This window comes from Struthio camelus, chromosome 4, assembly GCF_040807025.1.
Source record: "Struthio camelus isolate bStrCam1 chromosome 4, bStrCam1.hap1, whole genome shotgun sequence".
Lineage (NCBI taxonomy): Eukaryota > Metazoa > Chordata > Aves > Struthioniformes > Struthionidae > Struthio > Struthio camelus.
The window spans coordinates 51,135,990-51,151,749 of NC_090945.1; the positions used below are offsets into that span (position 1 = coordinate 51,135,990).

The 15,760-nt window shown below is 38.8% G+C and overlaps 2 protein-coding genes across 33 annotated transcripts in view; one reads left to right on the forward strand and one right to left on the reverse strand.

Annotated features, from left to right (window-relative positions):
* Window positions 1-6,362, reverse strand: part of CASP3 (caspase 3) — a 23,862-nt gene extending 17,500 nt beyond the window's left edge. For 7 of the 15 annotated variants that reach the window (XM_068942639.1, XM_068942640.1, XM_068942641.1 and 4 more), the window contains exons 1-2: window positions 5,977-6,362; window positions 1,108-1,200 (exon numbers count right to left, since the gene is read on the reverse strand). In XM_068942639.1, coding sequence (XP_068798740.1) covers window positions 1,108-1,181 — 74 coding nt within the window. In that variant the 5' untranslated portion in view covers window positions 1,182-1,200; window positions 5,977-6,362. Of the gene's footprint in view, window positions 1-1,107; window positions 1,201-3,369; window positions 3,394-5,334; window positions 5,491-5,957 lie in introns of those variants that run through there. The other 8 variants (XM_068942630.1, XM_068942632.1, XM_068942631.1 and 5 more) reach the window with 8 other exon arrangements.
* The window catches only part of PRIMPOL (primase and DNA directed polymerase), a 20,835-nt gene continuing 11,163 nt past the window's right edge, over window positions 6,089-15,760 (forward strand). For 6 of the 18 annotated variants that reach the window (XM_068942614.1, XM_068942618.1, XM_068942606.1 and 3 more), the window contains exons 1-5: window positions 6,093-6,179; window positions 9,409-9,602; window positions 10,816-10,907; window positions 11,838-11,979; window positions 13,385-13,532. In XM_068942614.1, coding sequence (XP_068798715.1) covers window positions 9,423-9,602; window positions 10,816-10,907; window positions 11,838-11,979; window positions 13,385-13,532 — 562 coding nt within the window. In that variant the 5' untranslated portion in view covers window positions 6,093-6,179; window positions 9,409-9,422. Of the gene's footprint in view, window positions 6,180-7,695; window positions 7,791-8,023; window positions 8,146-8,253; window positions 8,394-9,408; window positions 9,603-10,815; window positions 10,908-11,837; window positions 11,980-13,384; window positions 13,533-15,760 lie in introns of those variants that run through there. The other 12 variants (XM_068942607.1, XM_068942611.1, XM_068942617.1 and 9 more) reach the window with 6 other exon arrangements.

The window sequence follows — 15,760 nt, forward strand, 5'->3', positions numbered from 1 at the left end:
CATTTGTATTTGTAGTAATCTTCTGTGCAACTTGTAACAAGCCTAAATTTTAAACAATTGAGGAAGAATTGTGTCTGCAATGATAATGCCTCTGCATGGGGAAATATAAATCTTAATCCCACAAAACCAAAGATTATACCAATAAATCAGGTCTTTTACAGCTAATCTTGCCTCCAAGTACATAGATACCCAAAGATAATAGTAAAAATGTAAACTTACAGCTGAATCCTAACAAAAAGCCGTATTACCAGAGAGTTTTCACAGGGGAACGTTCAAAAGCTTTGAAATGATAAATACTCTACAGGCAGCTGTAGTTCTGCCTACGTGTGCGTACTAGCTATAACACCACTAATGACTTTAAGGCTCCTTTAAATTGTATTCGGTCAATATACGCTGCAGTTGGTAGGGCTTTCCTCATTTTAAGCATATGATAAGTAGCTACAAGATTGGGGCCCACAGTATCATATTACATCTACAATTAAAAAAAAAAAGTTTGCAATGCCCTTAAATCAGTTTTTCATTAAAACACTAAAGAAAATTATTTCAGAAACAAAACAACTTCCCAGGGAGGCTATAATTTGGTAATGAGGTACGCCAATTTACCAACTAGCTCCAAGTAGTCACCAGGAAGAACAGCCCTGCTGTTCCTCCCTTCCGCAGCTGCAGACTGCCCTGGCACTCGTGCTTTGGCACATCTAACACTACGTTAGTGCTTCTGCACATCTAACTCACAGCAGGTCAGTTTAAGCAGCTCAACTGGCTGCCATGGATTCAGGTGAGCTCCAGTACCAGCTCAAGGAAGGGCGTGCACATTTGGCCCAAACAGAGATAGAAATTTCTCTTTTCAAGAGCAGCTAATGACTCAATAATACTGTTAAGCCCAATCTAACTTCACCTTAACTTGTATGTACATAGGCCCAGTTTTGTCAGAGATAGTATACTGTCTAAGCCAGTAAACCAATTTGAATTGTTGTTTATGATTACTATAATTTACCATAACTGGAAATTATTTTTCAATATTTCTTCCATGACTCTCACCTTCAGTTATAGTACAAGATTTCTCAGGATATTACATTCAAGACTTAAACCCGAAAGTACCTCACTTACCCTTTGGAACCAAGAAGAGATTTTGCATCTGCCACATCTTCCCCTGATTGTAGTCCATCTCTTACATCTGTCATTATGGTTCTTAATTATCAGCTTAAAAACATAAGTAAACAGAAATATAAGACAGTTCACTTTCATACATATTGCTTAATTTTCGTTACATTTCCTTATAGTTGAAAAGAATGAATGAATGTTAAAAGAGATATTCACACAGAATAATTTTAGCTGAGGAATATGAGTATTGGTAGGCAAAAGTTAGCATTTCTGAGTAATCTCTAGGTAACATATTGGAAAGAACATGAATATTTTTCTAAATTATTGCACTTTAAAGTGTAACAACTCTAAAAAAAGAGTTTGCTGTTACCAAGTGATTGAAAACACCTTGAAAACACCTACACGAAAGCAGGGTGAGACACAAAGAAACTGATGGCAATCATAAAAATATCATCATGTCCATATATGCATTAATAGCTTTCTTAACATGATGAATACTGTGCCACACTTGGATTGTTTCATCTCGGTAAGACAGAGAAATTGAGATCCAAAACCAAGCAATATAAGTTATCTGATGTCTGCAAAGACTAACATACACGATTAGATACTAGGACAAAGAATTTTGCTAAATAAGTCATTTTTATGCATGCTGTTTCACAAAAAAACATCACTGCATCCGATCGCAACTGGGGTAGATGAAGCAAACGCAGTAAAAATAACACAGAAACCCAACAACATAACTTTAAATAGTTGATGGAAAGAGTGCTATACTGCGGGCTGCTATTGACTTTTGATCAGAACATGGGCAGGGAAATGATGAATGATACCAAGGCAGAAATGAACAACAATAACGCTCCCTCTTAGTTACTCTGTGTATAGTCATGGAACACATTCCTACAAGTTATCTTTCACCCAGGATTCAGAAAAGGATTAAGCATTATATAAAGTTAAATCATCAGGTAGGACAAAGCAGTAAATGCTTAGACCACAAGAAACAGTCTCGACACTACAAGGTAAGAAATGTAAAGAAACTTGCTTAGCAGGCGGATTATGTTGATTTATGGTTAAAAGGAGATATATAAATAGCCAGAACAAGTAGTAAGTTTTGTTGGATGGAAAAGATGAAGATTCTTATTTAAATCTATGTGAGGCTGGCAACTATATTTGCCACCTGACACAGTCATATTATTGTCTGTTAATTTCATACTTATACTCTAGCTAATACACCTTGCAACCACACATTTTCCATGACAGTAATTACTAATGCCTCCGAAGCACCAATCTGAGCATATATAACCTTCTCTCTTTCCTTGTTTCTTAAAGACAAACTTATTTATAGTTTAGTGGCTTCAAAAGATGTTCGAGGTTGCTCTGAATACTATTCTCTGTAACTGGGAGTGCTGATGCAATTAAGAAATCTTCTTGCTCATAACATGATTCCAGGCTGTGAACTATATCATATAAACTAGCAGCACACAGAAGATTCCCTGAAAAACAAACTCCAAAAGCATCAAATAAACTTGACATCTTTTATTTTAGAAATTGACTTTAAAGACAACAGCATAGCATAGGCCAGCAACTAGGTCTAGGGTGTTGAACACAGATCATGCCAGCACTATGATCTGGATTCATTTTTCCCAACTTGGAGGTTTAATATCTTGTAAGTTCCCTATGTAAAGAAAGACAAGCTCTTACGAAACTTAAGTTAAGTACCTGAGAGCTGAATCACTCTTCAGAGATGCCTCTTTCTCTCGATTTGACTCTAGAAAAACCTAGGGCAATTGTGCTCTTGCCTGTGGCACTGCCGTCATCCAGCCCTATGCCATACCATTGGGCAAGGAGCACCAGTGACAACTAATGGGTCCAGAGTGACAACCTCCTTGACTTTGTTGCAACCTTAATTTACAACTGCTGTCCCTGATCCCAAGCCACAGAAACAATGAAAGTTGCAGAAGTGGCTAGCAGAGAATAGAATTATAATGAACTACAATAGTTTGTTTTTGAAAAATGCAAGACATTTTGCAATACTATATTATAAATATATTTTTTACTAAAGCCTTTGCAAGCCTCGTTTCAATTGCTGAAGGAATTGTTAGATCTTAGTGCATTCTATTAGTGCATCTTGGGTGGAGCTTGTCCAAGCGTCTGTACAGAAGCTGGAGAGATACTGAAGAAAAAACTGTGTATAATGCCCACTTGCTTAATATTTGAACATTACGCATTTACAAATTCATCTGCCTCATCTTCAGAATAGAATCTGTAACTTACCTTTAAATTCCATAGACTTTCGAGAACCTTAAAGCACCAATTCACCTGTACTTCTTTAAAGAACAAAAGATATCCAAAAAGAGGTACCTGTCTTATTGCTGGGCTCTCAAATGCACGCTTTATCAGCAGTACTTTTTCTGCCCTACAGCACTAACGTCAGAGTAGCAGCAGTGCTGTCAGAGGACAACGCTGATTCTAACCGAGTACTAAGAATTACCTCATCCTAGTTTAGGTAATGCAATGAGGTCATGCTCTCTCAAGTGGAATACACATTTCCCTGTAGAGGATGATCTCATGCTAGCAGGGATGGTGAGCGGCAGGGGAGAAACCTTTCAGGAAAATATGTTAAGAATTTAATTAAAGTTGTTATTCTGCTCCTTGATATTCTTTTCTCTAAAACCTTAGGTGAGAAGAGCTTTCAACTATATGGAAACTTAAAGATCAAGTAGCTGATGAACAACAGCATTTTTAATCTAGCAGAACATTTTCTGTAAGTTTTAGGAAGCTTATTTTGATAGCTCTTTCTACATTATTTTATTTGAAAAACTTGATAATATTTAAAAATCCTGTGAGGCAGGGATAGAAGGTGTAAATAAAGATAATCTTACAATCATATTTGGAAGTATTAAGCAGTAAAGAATAAGCTTCTTGAAAGGGGTCCAAAATCTAGAGCTGTCAGCAAGCTCTGAGAAATGACTGAAGTAATAGCTTATATGTATAGCAATAAAACCAAAAATATATTTTGCCCTAGATAAATGCAATTGTTCTAATTCTTTTCTTTTGACAGACTAATGATAAATAAAAAAAATGTGTTTACCCTAGTCCAGCCTCTTATTCCACCTGAACCTAACAAAATTAAATTCACATAATCTTTATCACTATTGTCATAAGAACCATCAAATTTTTATTCAAAATAATACTTGCCTGAATATTGAGCCATACGAGACAAGTTAACAATACAGAGATAAAAATAATACCAAAGCTTCTCAGACAGGAAAGGAAGCAAATAACCCATCTCTAGTTACCAACCATACCCTGAAATATGCAAACCACAGCAGACAAGAGAACACATGTTCAGTATAAGCCAGCTGCTACAAAGCAACGATCATAGCAGTACAAAAACATGTCTCAAACGGAATCCAAGATCATAAAACGTATCTATAAAGACTGCCAAAGGGCACAGTTTTCCACCTCACATGCTTGCAAAAGAAAACGTCAAACATTCAAGGCAGCTTTTTTTAATGTATATGGATAAGGAACATTGCAATACCAATGCAGACATGCAAAATTAATAGTTTACATTATATAATGTATATTGATAATTAGATAATAGCAGAAGGAAAATATATAAATTGTCTATAAGAAAAAACAAAAAAAATTTTGAAAAATATCATATTTTCTGTGTGATATTACACCATTATCAAATGCTGCTTCCCTTGATGGAAGCATGCCAATATTGTGACAGCACTTCACGCTGCTTCTAGCCTGGATGTGGTTGCTGAAAAGCACTGACACCGGGCCAGCAGTCTGATCTTCCAAAGACAAACAGATTTAGTTAATCAGCATTGATGTGTCAACTCAGCACATTGAAAATTTATTCCCAGAATACACAGGGCCTTTGCTTATTCATCCATCTATACCTATTAGCTACATTATCACCACAACCAATAACGTTAAGGAGCCTGATCGGCTGCTAGGGGCAAAGAGTATATTTTTAAGCCTGCCTACTAACCACAAGCAGAAACTCAGAAGAACTACAACTATTAGCTGGAGAATCAAAGAGTAGATTACCTATACTATCCTTCAATCTAGCAGCGAACGGACCGACAATACCTTGGACAGGGACATCTACATGCTATAAAAACTTAGGGTAACAGTTTCTGTCAAGTGAGTGACTCAAGTATGTTGATATTTTTCCCTGTATTTGCAGGATCAGAACGTTAAGAGGCAAGTAAACACTCTTACCACCGCATTCGTGAATCTGATCTCAGGATGAATCTTAGCTAACACACATCCAGCATTTTGTTAAGAACTGGGTCACTGAACTGCCGTTTTTCGGACAAGACTTGACCTGCTGTCTCCAAAGAGTTGTTTTGGTAAATCCAAGTGCAGTTTTTGGCCCTAGGTTTCAAGTCAGTTAATAGTCTATCAGAGGGACACTGGAAAGTAGTTTTTTAAGTTTAGTAATCTTTTCCACACACACACACACACACAAATGCTCCCATCAAAATAAGAAACGATTAGTTTTAAGCTTCTGGTAAATCAATAATCCACCCCAATCCAGGTGTTCCTGTCCCCCACCCCCCACGGCCACGGCCACAGCCCATCGCCGAGGCGCCGGGGCTGCTCTCGCAACGCTCTCCCCAGCCAGCGGAAAGGGCAGGGCCGGCAGCCACCTCGGGTGTGCTCGAGGTAACTGCCCCGCGGCCACCGCTCCGCTCTAACGAAACATAACAAAAGCCGCCGGCAGGACAAAGGCATCGCTTTGTCCTGCTCCTGCCCCGGCGGCCTGCGGCCGAGGGCGCCGCCGCTTTGTCCGGCCCTGCCGCCGCGCCCGGGCCCGCCCGCCCGGCAAACCCCGCGCCTACCTCCGCCGCCCTTACCCACCGGCTCGTCCCCCTTGCGCGGCGCTGCTCTCCCGACCTGGCCTCCTCTCCCGGGGCTGGGCGGCGAGGGAAGGAGCCACCGCCTTGTGCGAGGGCCTCACTGGCTCCGCCCCGCGCGGGGAGGGGACGGCGGCGGGGGAGGGCCGGGCCAACGGCGGCGCGCTCAAACGCCAACGGCAGCCGGCCGCGCGCGGGCCCGCGGCGGTGAGTCGGGGTCCGCGGCGGGGGGGGGTCTTCCCCCCCCCCCGGCCTCATCGCCCCTCGGGGCGCAGGGGGAGCCGCGCTGCGGGAAGGCGCCGCCAGGAGGGCGGGGGCGGTGAACCCGGCCGTTGGGGCCGTTGGGAGCGCGGCCGAGGGGCCGCCCGCCCTGCCGGCTCTCGCCGGGGCGGGGCGGGGGGGGCGGGGGGGGAGGAGGCCGCTGTGCGTGCGCGGCCGCGCTGTGAGGAGGAGGAGGAGGAGGAGGAGGAGGCGGCGGCGGCGCGCGCTGCTGCTGCTCTTCGGGCGCCGCCCCGCCCGAATTGTCACTCATAATTTCTTCATGTTTGGACCTGGTGATGTTCTTGTTACCACCACCAGTTACGTCGTGCTGGTAAACTGCAGGTCCTTATATTCTTAGCATAAAGATCTCAAAACCTAGTCGGAGTTCCCTGGTGTTTTATAACATTCAGACCATGATAATGTGTGAAGTGTTTAAATATGGTCGTTGCTGTAGCTTACAGAGAACCTAATGAAGTCTGTGCTGGCACATGGGTGACAAATTAGCAGTCATGCATTTTGATTGTGATTGTGCCTGAATTACACCTGCACCGCAAGTGCGGAAGTGCCCAAGCAGGCTTTAAGTTGCGTTGCGTACCAGGCCTCTTACAGCTGCCTGAGCATAAAACTTGGTTGTTTCCTCTGTACGCTGCAGTGGAAATACCGCTTGTTTGTGTTTGAATTTGCGTAACCTGGATATGTGTTTTGTTTCAGTTCTTCTGTGTGCTGAAAAATTAATGTGTTTCTGGCAGTCCAAACAAGTGGTTGATTATGATCGTAAATAAATTGCAGGGGATGAATAGCATATGAGAGGGCATCTTTCTGGTTTCAGTGATCAGAAGAAATACAGATATACTGAACTGTATCAGAGCAGGCCCTTCCACTTATGATGGATTTTATCTCCCATGGCTACGTGATGCAAACTTGGAAATTGTACAGCTTAGCAATGAATGTAGTCTGAATCCCTTCTTACTAGAATCTGAATGCCCTGCCATGCGCTCTTATGCAATAGCTGTTTGAATGTAAGAGGTAGTTCCTGCTTCATTATGAACTTTAGGGTCAGTTGTTTACTTTCTTATTCGTATATTGACCTTTAGTAGCAAAAAGCAGGGTAAATTCAAGATCAAAAACTAAATTTTCCAACCTGTCGAAATAGGCACTTGCTTGCTTTTTGATAGTCTTTCATCAAAGGGGGAAATGAAATGCAGAGTTTGTGATCTCCCGGGAGATATGTTTTCTGAATGTCTTCATATGCTATCAAAAACAGTGAAGTACAAACATGCTGATGACAAAATTTCTTTCTGGGGAGTGAAATGAATATAATTATTCCCATTCCTTCTGGTGGGAAGGAACTGAATGAAAACGGAGTCAGAATTTCCATGTAAACTCAGGTGGCTTACTAGTCTGTAGGTCTAAACTGTACATGCTCTAAGTAGATGTGTTACGTTGGGTATATTTGGTATAGGAGCTGAAGTTATTTTCGAAAGACCTGAGACATTGGACTGCTGAGAATCCATGAACGTTTGGACTGAAAAAAAAAGTGACAGATCTCAATTTAAAGTAAGAGGCATCATCCTTTGCTCAGACTCGAGTATCCCTGTAGAAATTGTTTCTGCAAAAAATATTCCTAAATAGGAAGTTTAAAATGAGTGTAGGATTACGGGAATTCTCCTTTGCCTCCCTCCTCTTTAACTGTGACCTTGTGGGAGGGTGCTGAGGTAGCGAATCTCTATTGTCCTTCTGCACTGAATTAATTTACAGCAACGCAAACAGTATCAAAACGAAACCAAAGGTTCTGCTGCTTCTGAGAAATGCTGATTGCCATCTATGATTTCTCTTTGCATTGCCAAGGAAGAAATTGATTGCATGAAGAGGAAGGGAGTGGAGGAAGTTCATAGGTCAACAGGCTGTCAAGGTCTGCAGACATGGTATATTTGGCCCCTGTAAGAGGAAAAAGCATTCTGTTGTTTAGGCTTGACCTGGGCACTACACCTTTAAACCTTTAAGGCAGGTTTAAGTGTACCATGGGCATAAATGCTGGAGTCCAGAACACTTCGCTGTGGAAAACTTGGAGGGGGACTCAGAGGATGTAGAATTTGGGCTTTGGTGCCCACAGGGATATTTAAATATTTAAATTCACCTTGCGTATCCAGTCTGTTAAAGGTATGAAGGCTTTTGAGTATAGTTAGTTTTGTTTTCTCTTTTATTGCAAGTGGCATGTTGTTAGGTGTACCAAGCGTTGGTTAAGTGATAATCCTAAATGGAATAAAAAGATGCATCTGAGTCTTTTCCACTCCTTTTCCCTCTTCTTCTGTTTCAGTTTTTTAGGAATGTTCTTAATCATTTGTAGGCATTTTGAATGGCAATAATTTTTTTTCAGGAAAAAAAGGTAGTAAAACTTGCAAATAATTATACCTCTGTTATGTTTAGGTACTTTTGTGTTTTACGTTGCTTTACAGCATGTGGATCCCTTTATGTTAAAGGTTGCATGACAGCAAGCATTACTGTGTCACATACCATTTCTTGAGAACAGACAGGGTTGCTATTTTAGGTTTGCAAGGAAGCACAGAAAACATGAGATTTTTAAAGCAGGTGAAACTATTACTGATCAATAGCTAAGTTCAGCATCAGAGAATGGAGCACTCATTTAGGATTTCAGTTCTTTTACTTTGAGACACAGAGCTCAGAGCTAGGTCACTGAAATCTTAATTTTTGCTTAGGAACTCAAGTGATTTATTACCCATATAAATCAATTACCCTGTTTTTTTTCTCCAGCCATAAAGTATTTGCCATAAAGCAGAAACCATAGCATTTTTGCACTCGTTACTAATCATGTGAGGCTAATTAAGACAGTTTTGTGTACTCTTGTACAGAGTGTAATACTGTTCTGTAAATCAAAATTAAACTTCTTGTGCATTCCCTTACTTCATCTTTTCTGTGTGTTGATCTTTGATTGAATTAATATGAAAATAAATGATCTTTACCAGAACTGCGTGGAAAGATTAAATGTTAAGGAAGGACTATCATAGTTAAATTGGGTGTTGGTTTTGAATATTGGCCATACTAGGTGAATAAATAATGAATGCTCAACAAATAAAGAATCAAAAGCAGAGGTGGGCATAGGGTATATTACAATTGAATCACAAACAGAAATTGATACTGATTTGGCTATTTGCAGTTGCTTTAGGAGAAATGAAGAGAAAATGGGAAGAAAGACTGAAGAAAGTTGAAGAACTAGCATCTCACTATGAAAGAAACCCTCTTCTTCCAGTTTACAGACCAAAGCTGTCCAAACCTTTTCAACCATCCCCTGTTTGGAAAATATTTTGTCGGCAGGCTGAAGCTTTTCACTATGTAAAAACCTGTGAAGAGGTACATCGTTTGTTAAATGTCTTTGCTCTTTGAGTACTTTCAATATTTGATTTCATTTAAAAGCCTGGTTAATAGTAAAGTCTTTAGCAGATTGCAGGATACTTTTGTTTTGAAAACCTGAAACGTCAATTAATTTTTTTGATCTTTGTAGAAGATCATGATGCACTGAAGTGAACTCTAATAAGTACTAGATAATAAGAATTGTACTCTAATAAGAATTGATATGTGATGTTAGCTTGAAACAGCAGAGGTGCTTTCTGGCAACATTGTAGTGATAGATTTATTCCTCAAGATAAGCAAGCTGGCAGGGTTAGCAGGAGAATAGTAAAGAGAGTCAGGTAGGAAGAAAGAGGAGAAAATATTGGGGGGGGAGGGGGGAGGAAAAAAGAGGTAGAAACTCAGCAAAATATATATATTTTTGTGTATTGGGTAAGCATTTGGAAGCAAAGCCTCAACAGCAAGAGGCACTATTTTTTGCTATCTATTCACTTAAAAGGATGTACACATAAATGTCCTGCTGCCACAGATTTCCTGTGCTGGCTGTGGACAAGACAGTTTTAGGCTGCCTCTAGTTCCCCACATGTGAAAAAGGCACAGTTTTTTGTTGTCCCGTGCTGCAGGAGATACGGGGTCTGTTACATTAAGAGTGTAAAATAGTCAGATACTGTGACTTTGGGGGCTTTTAAAATAACTTATTGGAAGGCTATTGCTCTCAGTCTCTTTCAGACTGTTCTGACAGTTGGTTTTCCTAAACATATTCTCACCAGCTCAGCAGTGGTTTTTTTTTGGTTTTGCCTTTGGATTTCTATTTTTGGATTTAAATAATATAGAATCTAAGGAATATTTGTTATAAAGCCATATGCAGACATCACATCAGTGAGAATATTCTTTACAGAACATTGTTTCTCCTTCCATTAAATGCGCTTGCTGTGATCAGAAAGAAAAAAGATTTTACTGAGCAAATAGAATTTACATTGATGTAATTTCATCATAGGTTTGTTAATCTCAACTTATTCAAATTTATAATCACATAACTGAAATTAGAAAGAACTTCTTAATTAAAAACAGATGTTTCTTAGGTTAGAAAAGGGTAAGTGATATACTTAGTTTTCTCATTTTTTTACTAACTTTTGATGAAATAAGTTAGTGTCAGGAACTTCTGAAAATTTTAATTAATTCTCAAAGCAACCTAACTTTTTGTTTGTTTGAAAAGGATGTTCATGTATTTGCCTTGGAAAAGAACACACAAAATGGACAGAGGTTTTACCTTGTGACAACATATTATGAGCTTTGGTTTTATTATGCGTAAGTATTCAAAAAAGACCCCTATACTTTACTGATGGTCGGTCAGTACAGCTCTGAGTAGCACAGAGCTGTAATAGTTTGCCTGAGGTTTGATCTTGGCCTTAGGTAAAGTCTACATAATGAAAAATCATTCTATTATATAGTGTTTTCAACATTTTTTTTTGAGTTGCAAACCTCCATTATTTCCTATGAATTGAAGTCCTCATGTCTAGTGAACTTAAATCTAATAGCAGTAGATTTACTTTTCCTGCTAGCTTTCTTCAGAGGATCACACTGACATACAATACAAATATATTTCCATGATTAGTGATATATCAGTTTAAATGCATATTAATATAAATGTCTGATTAACAACATACAGTTTTGCTTTGGCTTGATGAACAGTTTCAAGTATTGACAATCTGATCATGCACTGAATATCTTCAGTGGTTTTTCACAGTAAAACATCTGGTTATGAAGCAAAAGAAATCTAAGGTTTTGGTTTTTTTTTTTTTTAGAACTGTAAACTTGATTTTTTTTCCTCAACTTGAATATGGGAATAAATTTTCTCAGTTTTTAATTTAGTTTAAAAAATTATAAATAAATTCATTTTTAGTGCTTAAGTCATAACCCTGATATTTTATGCTATCCTTTTACTGTCATTTCCATCATTCCTTAAATTCTGGACAGCATTTCTGTTGGCAGTGGGTATTGTAAGACTTTGGGGGTGGGCTTATGAATCTAAATCCTAGGCCATACATCAGCAAAGTTTCTGAAGTTAGTTACAAATTTTTCAGAGCAGTATAGGGCTGTTACTTACATTTGTTTTAGTACAGGTAGTTGGTTTAAAAAATAAAAGAATATTTAGGACTGTGGGGTTCTTGTTTGCAATTAATAAGCGTGTATACTGTTTATTATGAGAGGCTGTGATTTGTTTTTATTTTTCCTTAGCAAAGGTTATAAAACAAGTCTTATGCATTGCTATGAAGTAATTCCTGAAAATGATGCTTGCAAACTTTATTTTGATTTGGAGTTCTACAAACCAGCAAATCCTGGAGCTGATGGCAAGAGTATGGTTGCAAAGTTAATTGAGGTAAAACTAGAACAAAGCCAATGCATCATGTTTAGGTTAACATGAATTAATTGTTGGTTTAATATGAAACCAAAGTATTTCCCACTTTATATTTTTGATTATTCTGTAGTAAAATAAAAAAAATGATTGTGTAGTTAGTGAATGTTTTAAATGAAGTGAAAAGTATGCTGTTAATTAAAGCAAAGGTCTCCTACTTTAAATGAAGGGGAAAAAGACAGCGGATGGTGGTTGTTGGAAGGCTTGTATTCAATATGGGTTTCATTGACACGGTGATTTTGTTTTATCGAGTCGTGCTATTGGCTTATGTGCTCTGCGACTTAAGGCTTAGATATATCCCTCCTAATTTTAGGTACCATCAGATGGCCGTTCATTATAGTTGATCTAAATGATTACGTAGAGAACCTCAGGTGACTGCACCCATCGTTTTGGTACCTAAAGTTTTCTTGTCAGGTAATAAATTATCAAAATCTTTGATAAATATCAATTTTATTAAATAGTGCAAATTCCCATTTAACTGCAAATTTGCTCAGAAAAGAAGCTCGACTGCAACTTCAGTATATCAGAGGTGGAAAATAAAGCAGGTTTTTAGAACATCTGCTGTTCCAGTAAAATCTCCTTCTCAATGATCATTTATTTGTGAGACTTCTGATACTTGCATGTCTCAAGCTAGAAAGGACAGAAATAAAATAAAATGAAATAAAAAAAGATTGAGGTCTTTCCTCTGTAAAGGCCCTTAGTTGATATGGAATCTGGGAAGATTTACTCCACGGTGGATCAGTTCCGAAATCTAGAGATTCCTAGGGGTTCCTAGCTAGATTCCCTAGCATTTGCTGGTGGAAGATATGAGACACTCAAATCCAAACCTTCTGGACTCTTAGGTTCTAAATACCAGTCCTAAACATAAGTAATCGCAAACTTGTAGAAGGCTTGCGGAGCTGTTACCTGGATTTCTGCTTATTTAGTGCTCACTGGGTCTTCTGATGTAAAAGACTGGTATTCACTGATGTGTTTAGCCTCTGTCTTAGATTTGAGGTAAGCCCTGCCTTAGAAATAACGTCACTGGCTGGTTGAACTGCATTGTGGACAAAGACAATTTGTAGGTAAAGCCACTAAATTAGACTTTGGTCTGAAAAACTGAGAATTTGCTCATCTTAGCAATGTTAGTACACTCAGTCACCTGTTCAATTCAGAAGGTACAATCTGTGTCACATTTTGGTTAAATTTGGCATGTCACCTTTTGGTGAAAATTGGCAAGTTTTGAAATTTTTTGGTTCACTTGAGTTAATTGCATGCTCAAAATGAGGAAAAAAGAGTGAAAATAAGATGTAGAATCTGCATTTGTGTTAGAATTTAGATCCCTATTAAAAATACTGGAGAAAATTGACTAAATGCTTACAATTTTCAGCTTGTCAGCCGAAAGCTAGAAGAATTTTATGATGTTAGCTGTTCGGCCAAAGACGTCTTGAATTTAGATTCCAGTACTGATGAAAAATTTAGTCGACACTTGATATTTCTACCCCACAAGACTGTATTTAAGAATAATATTCATGTTGGTAAGTGTGTTCTTTTCTCTTACGCACTAAAAATAAAAGGTGAGGTTTTGCTGTTTTATAGAGCCTTTGGCACTTGAATATTTATTTTAACAGAGTTATATGTGGAAACAAATATGTGTTCACAGCAAAAATGACTACATATTTATATTTTGTTAAGCGTCTCTATTCCTCAACTCATCGTCTACTTTCATTCTCTATGATTAGCCTTTTTGTTCATAAAAATGTAACCTCCTTATGTGCCTACGTGTTGTATTTACAAAGCTGCTGGTAAGGCTGGCTTTTACTGTTCAACTGCTTAGCTTTCAGATTAATGTATGTCTTAATGATTAAATATAAGGTTATTGGCCCTAAGTACAGCTTGTTTATGCTCAGCACAGGGTCAGAAAGGTAGGGCAAAGACAGCTTCAAGTCACCTGTGCATAAACATGATTTAAGAAAAAGCAGAAAGCAGTTTTAGTTGTTGACGTAAATTGTGATCTTTCCTGGGATATGGCAGCTCCAACACACAAAATTGCCAGTTCAGGGTTGCTTGTTGGTTTGTTTGATTCAGCTCCATTTGTTGAATAAGTATAGTAATATATTCTCATTTCAGAAAGTATTTTGAACTTACTCTAAAATACTGTTTGTGAAGCACTGAGATGTTAGTAATGAGCTGAAGAAGTTGATGTTGGAATTCATAGTCTCTTCTGAACAAATTTTCTATGGCATGCAGTAAAGCAGGCTTATACACATTGAACAGAATATGAATTCAGTCATGTCTGAATGAAGCAGGAGCTGATGGAAAACAGCTTGCCCAGTGATGACAGTAGAATCTGAATTAGCTTGTAAATGCAAGAAGATTGGGTTGTGCACCTGCAGCCTTGATTTTGGCATTTCCTAATATTGAAGTGCTTGATTTTGAAACTTTGTTCCTTATTGTGTTTTCTTTAAAAGGCTAATCGGAGGAGAGAGAAGAAGTAGAAGTGCTGTCATATGGCACCATATTAATAATCTCATGGGTTACTAGCAGGGATGGAATTAGCTTTGTGACATTGAGATCTGGCATTCATGTCCGGGGTAAATGTGACAACAGCAACGGATCTGCACATGCCAGAAAGAAATTATGTCCTTTGTTAACGGGTTTCCAATGGCAGCAGAATAGAGGGAAGAGTTGTGGTTGTTGCTTTTATAACTTTGGTTCCCTGTCTGGTTCCCGCTTCTGTTCTTCTGTCTGGTCATGATCTACATGGCTGTCTTCATGCTCAGTCTTCCTTTTCCTTTCTCACCTTTATCTCCTTTTTTTAATCTAGTTTCAACCTCTGCACCTTCCCTCATTCCAGTCTTGAGTATAATTTATACTTTATTTCTTCTTTTTTACACTTTCTATATATGCAAGGTAGCTTCTACCTGTGCCCTGTGTGTGCCCTAACAGGGAACTATGGAGAGCACAGGGAAAATGGGCTATTTGCTCTTAGTTTTGTGCCAGGCCCCTTTTTTAGCCCAGTACAGCATTAAAGAAAGTCTTATTTTTCTTTTGGATTGTGTCCAGTCGTTTTTGTGAGGACAACACGCGTACTGTTGCATCAGAGTTGTGTGAGGATGGCACGTTTCTTCTGTTGCTCTGAGGAATTGTGTACAAAAGGTCTTGTTAGCACAAACACCAGGAGGAATAAAGTAAACTCTGTAAGGAGAGGCTGGATCTTGTAGGCCTCTGTGTGCATGTATAAAATCAGTTTTTGTTTTGGTTTTTTTGCAGACGTTTGTAATAAAGGCACGTGGGCGTTGGCGTAAAGGTCACCCCAGAGCAAAATTCAGATCCTTGCCCCAACACAAAGAGGCAATAGGATTTCTCAGAAATAAAGTTTGTGTGTGTACGTGTGTGTGTGTGTGTGTGTGTGTGTGTGTGTGTGTGTTTTGTTTGTTTAAGATTAGAAAACCTATTTCTCTTTTCTGGGAAGCAATGGAATCCGTGTTCCTAAAACGTTTTAAGGAACAGCTCAAAGTAGACACAAGGCAAGCTTAAATAGTGTCCCAACGTAACAAGCAACTGCTTATAATACTGGCTGCCAGCTCAAAACATGACACAAGGCAGTTATTTCTCGCATGACACCGTAGTGTCAATTAAATAGGATCATAACAATTTTTAGTACAAAAGCATAATCTTTAACTCCTCTGCCACTATAAAACTCTTTAAGTAATACCTGGAAGACAAATAATTCGGTGTGACGGCAGTTTTAGTCTGTGATCTT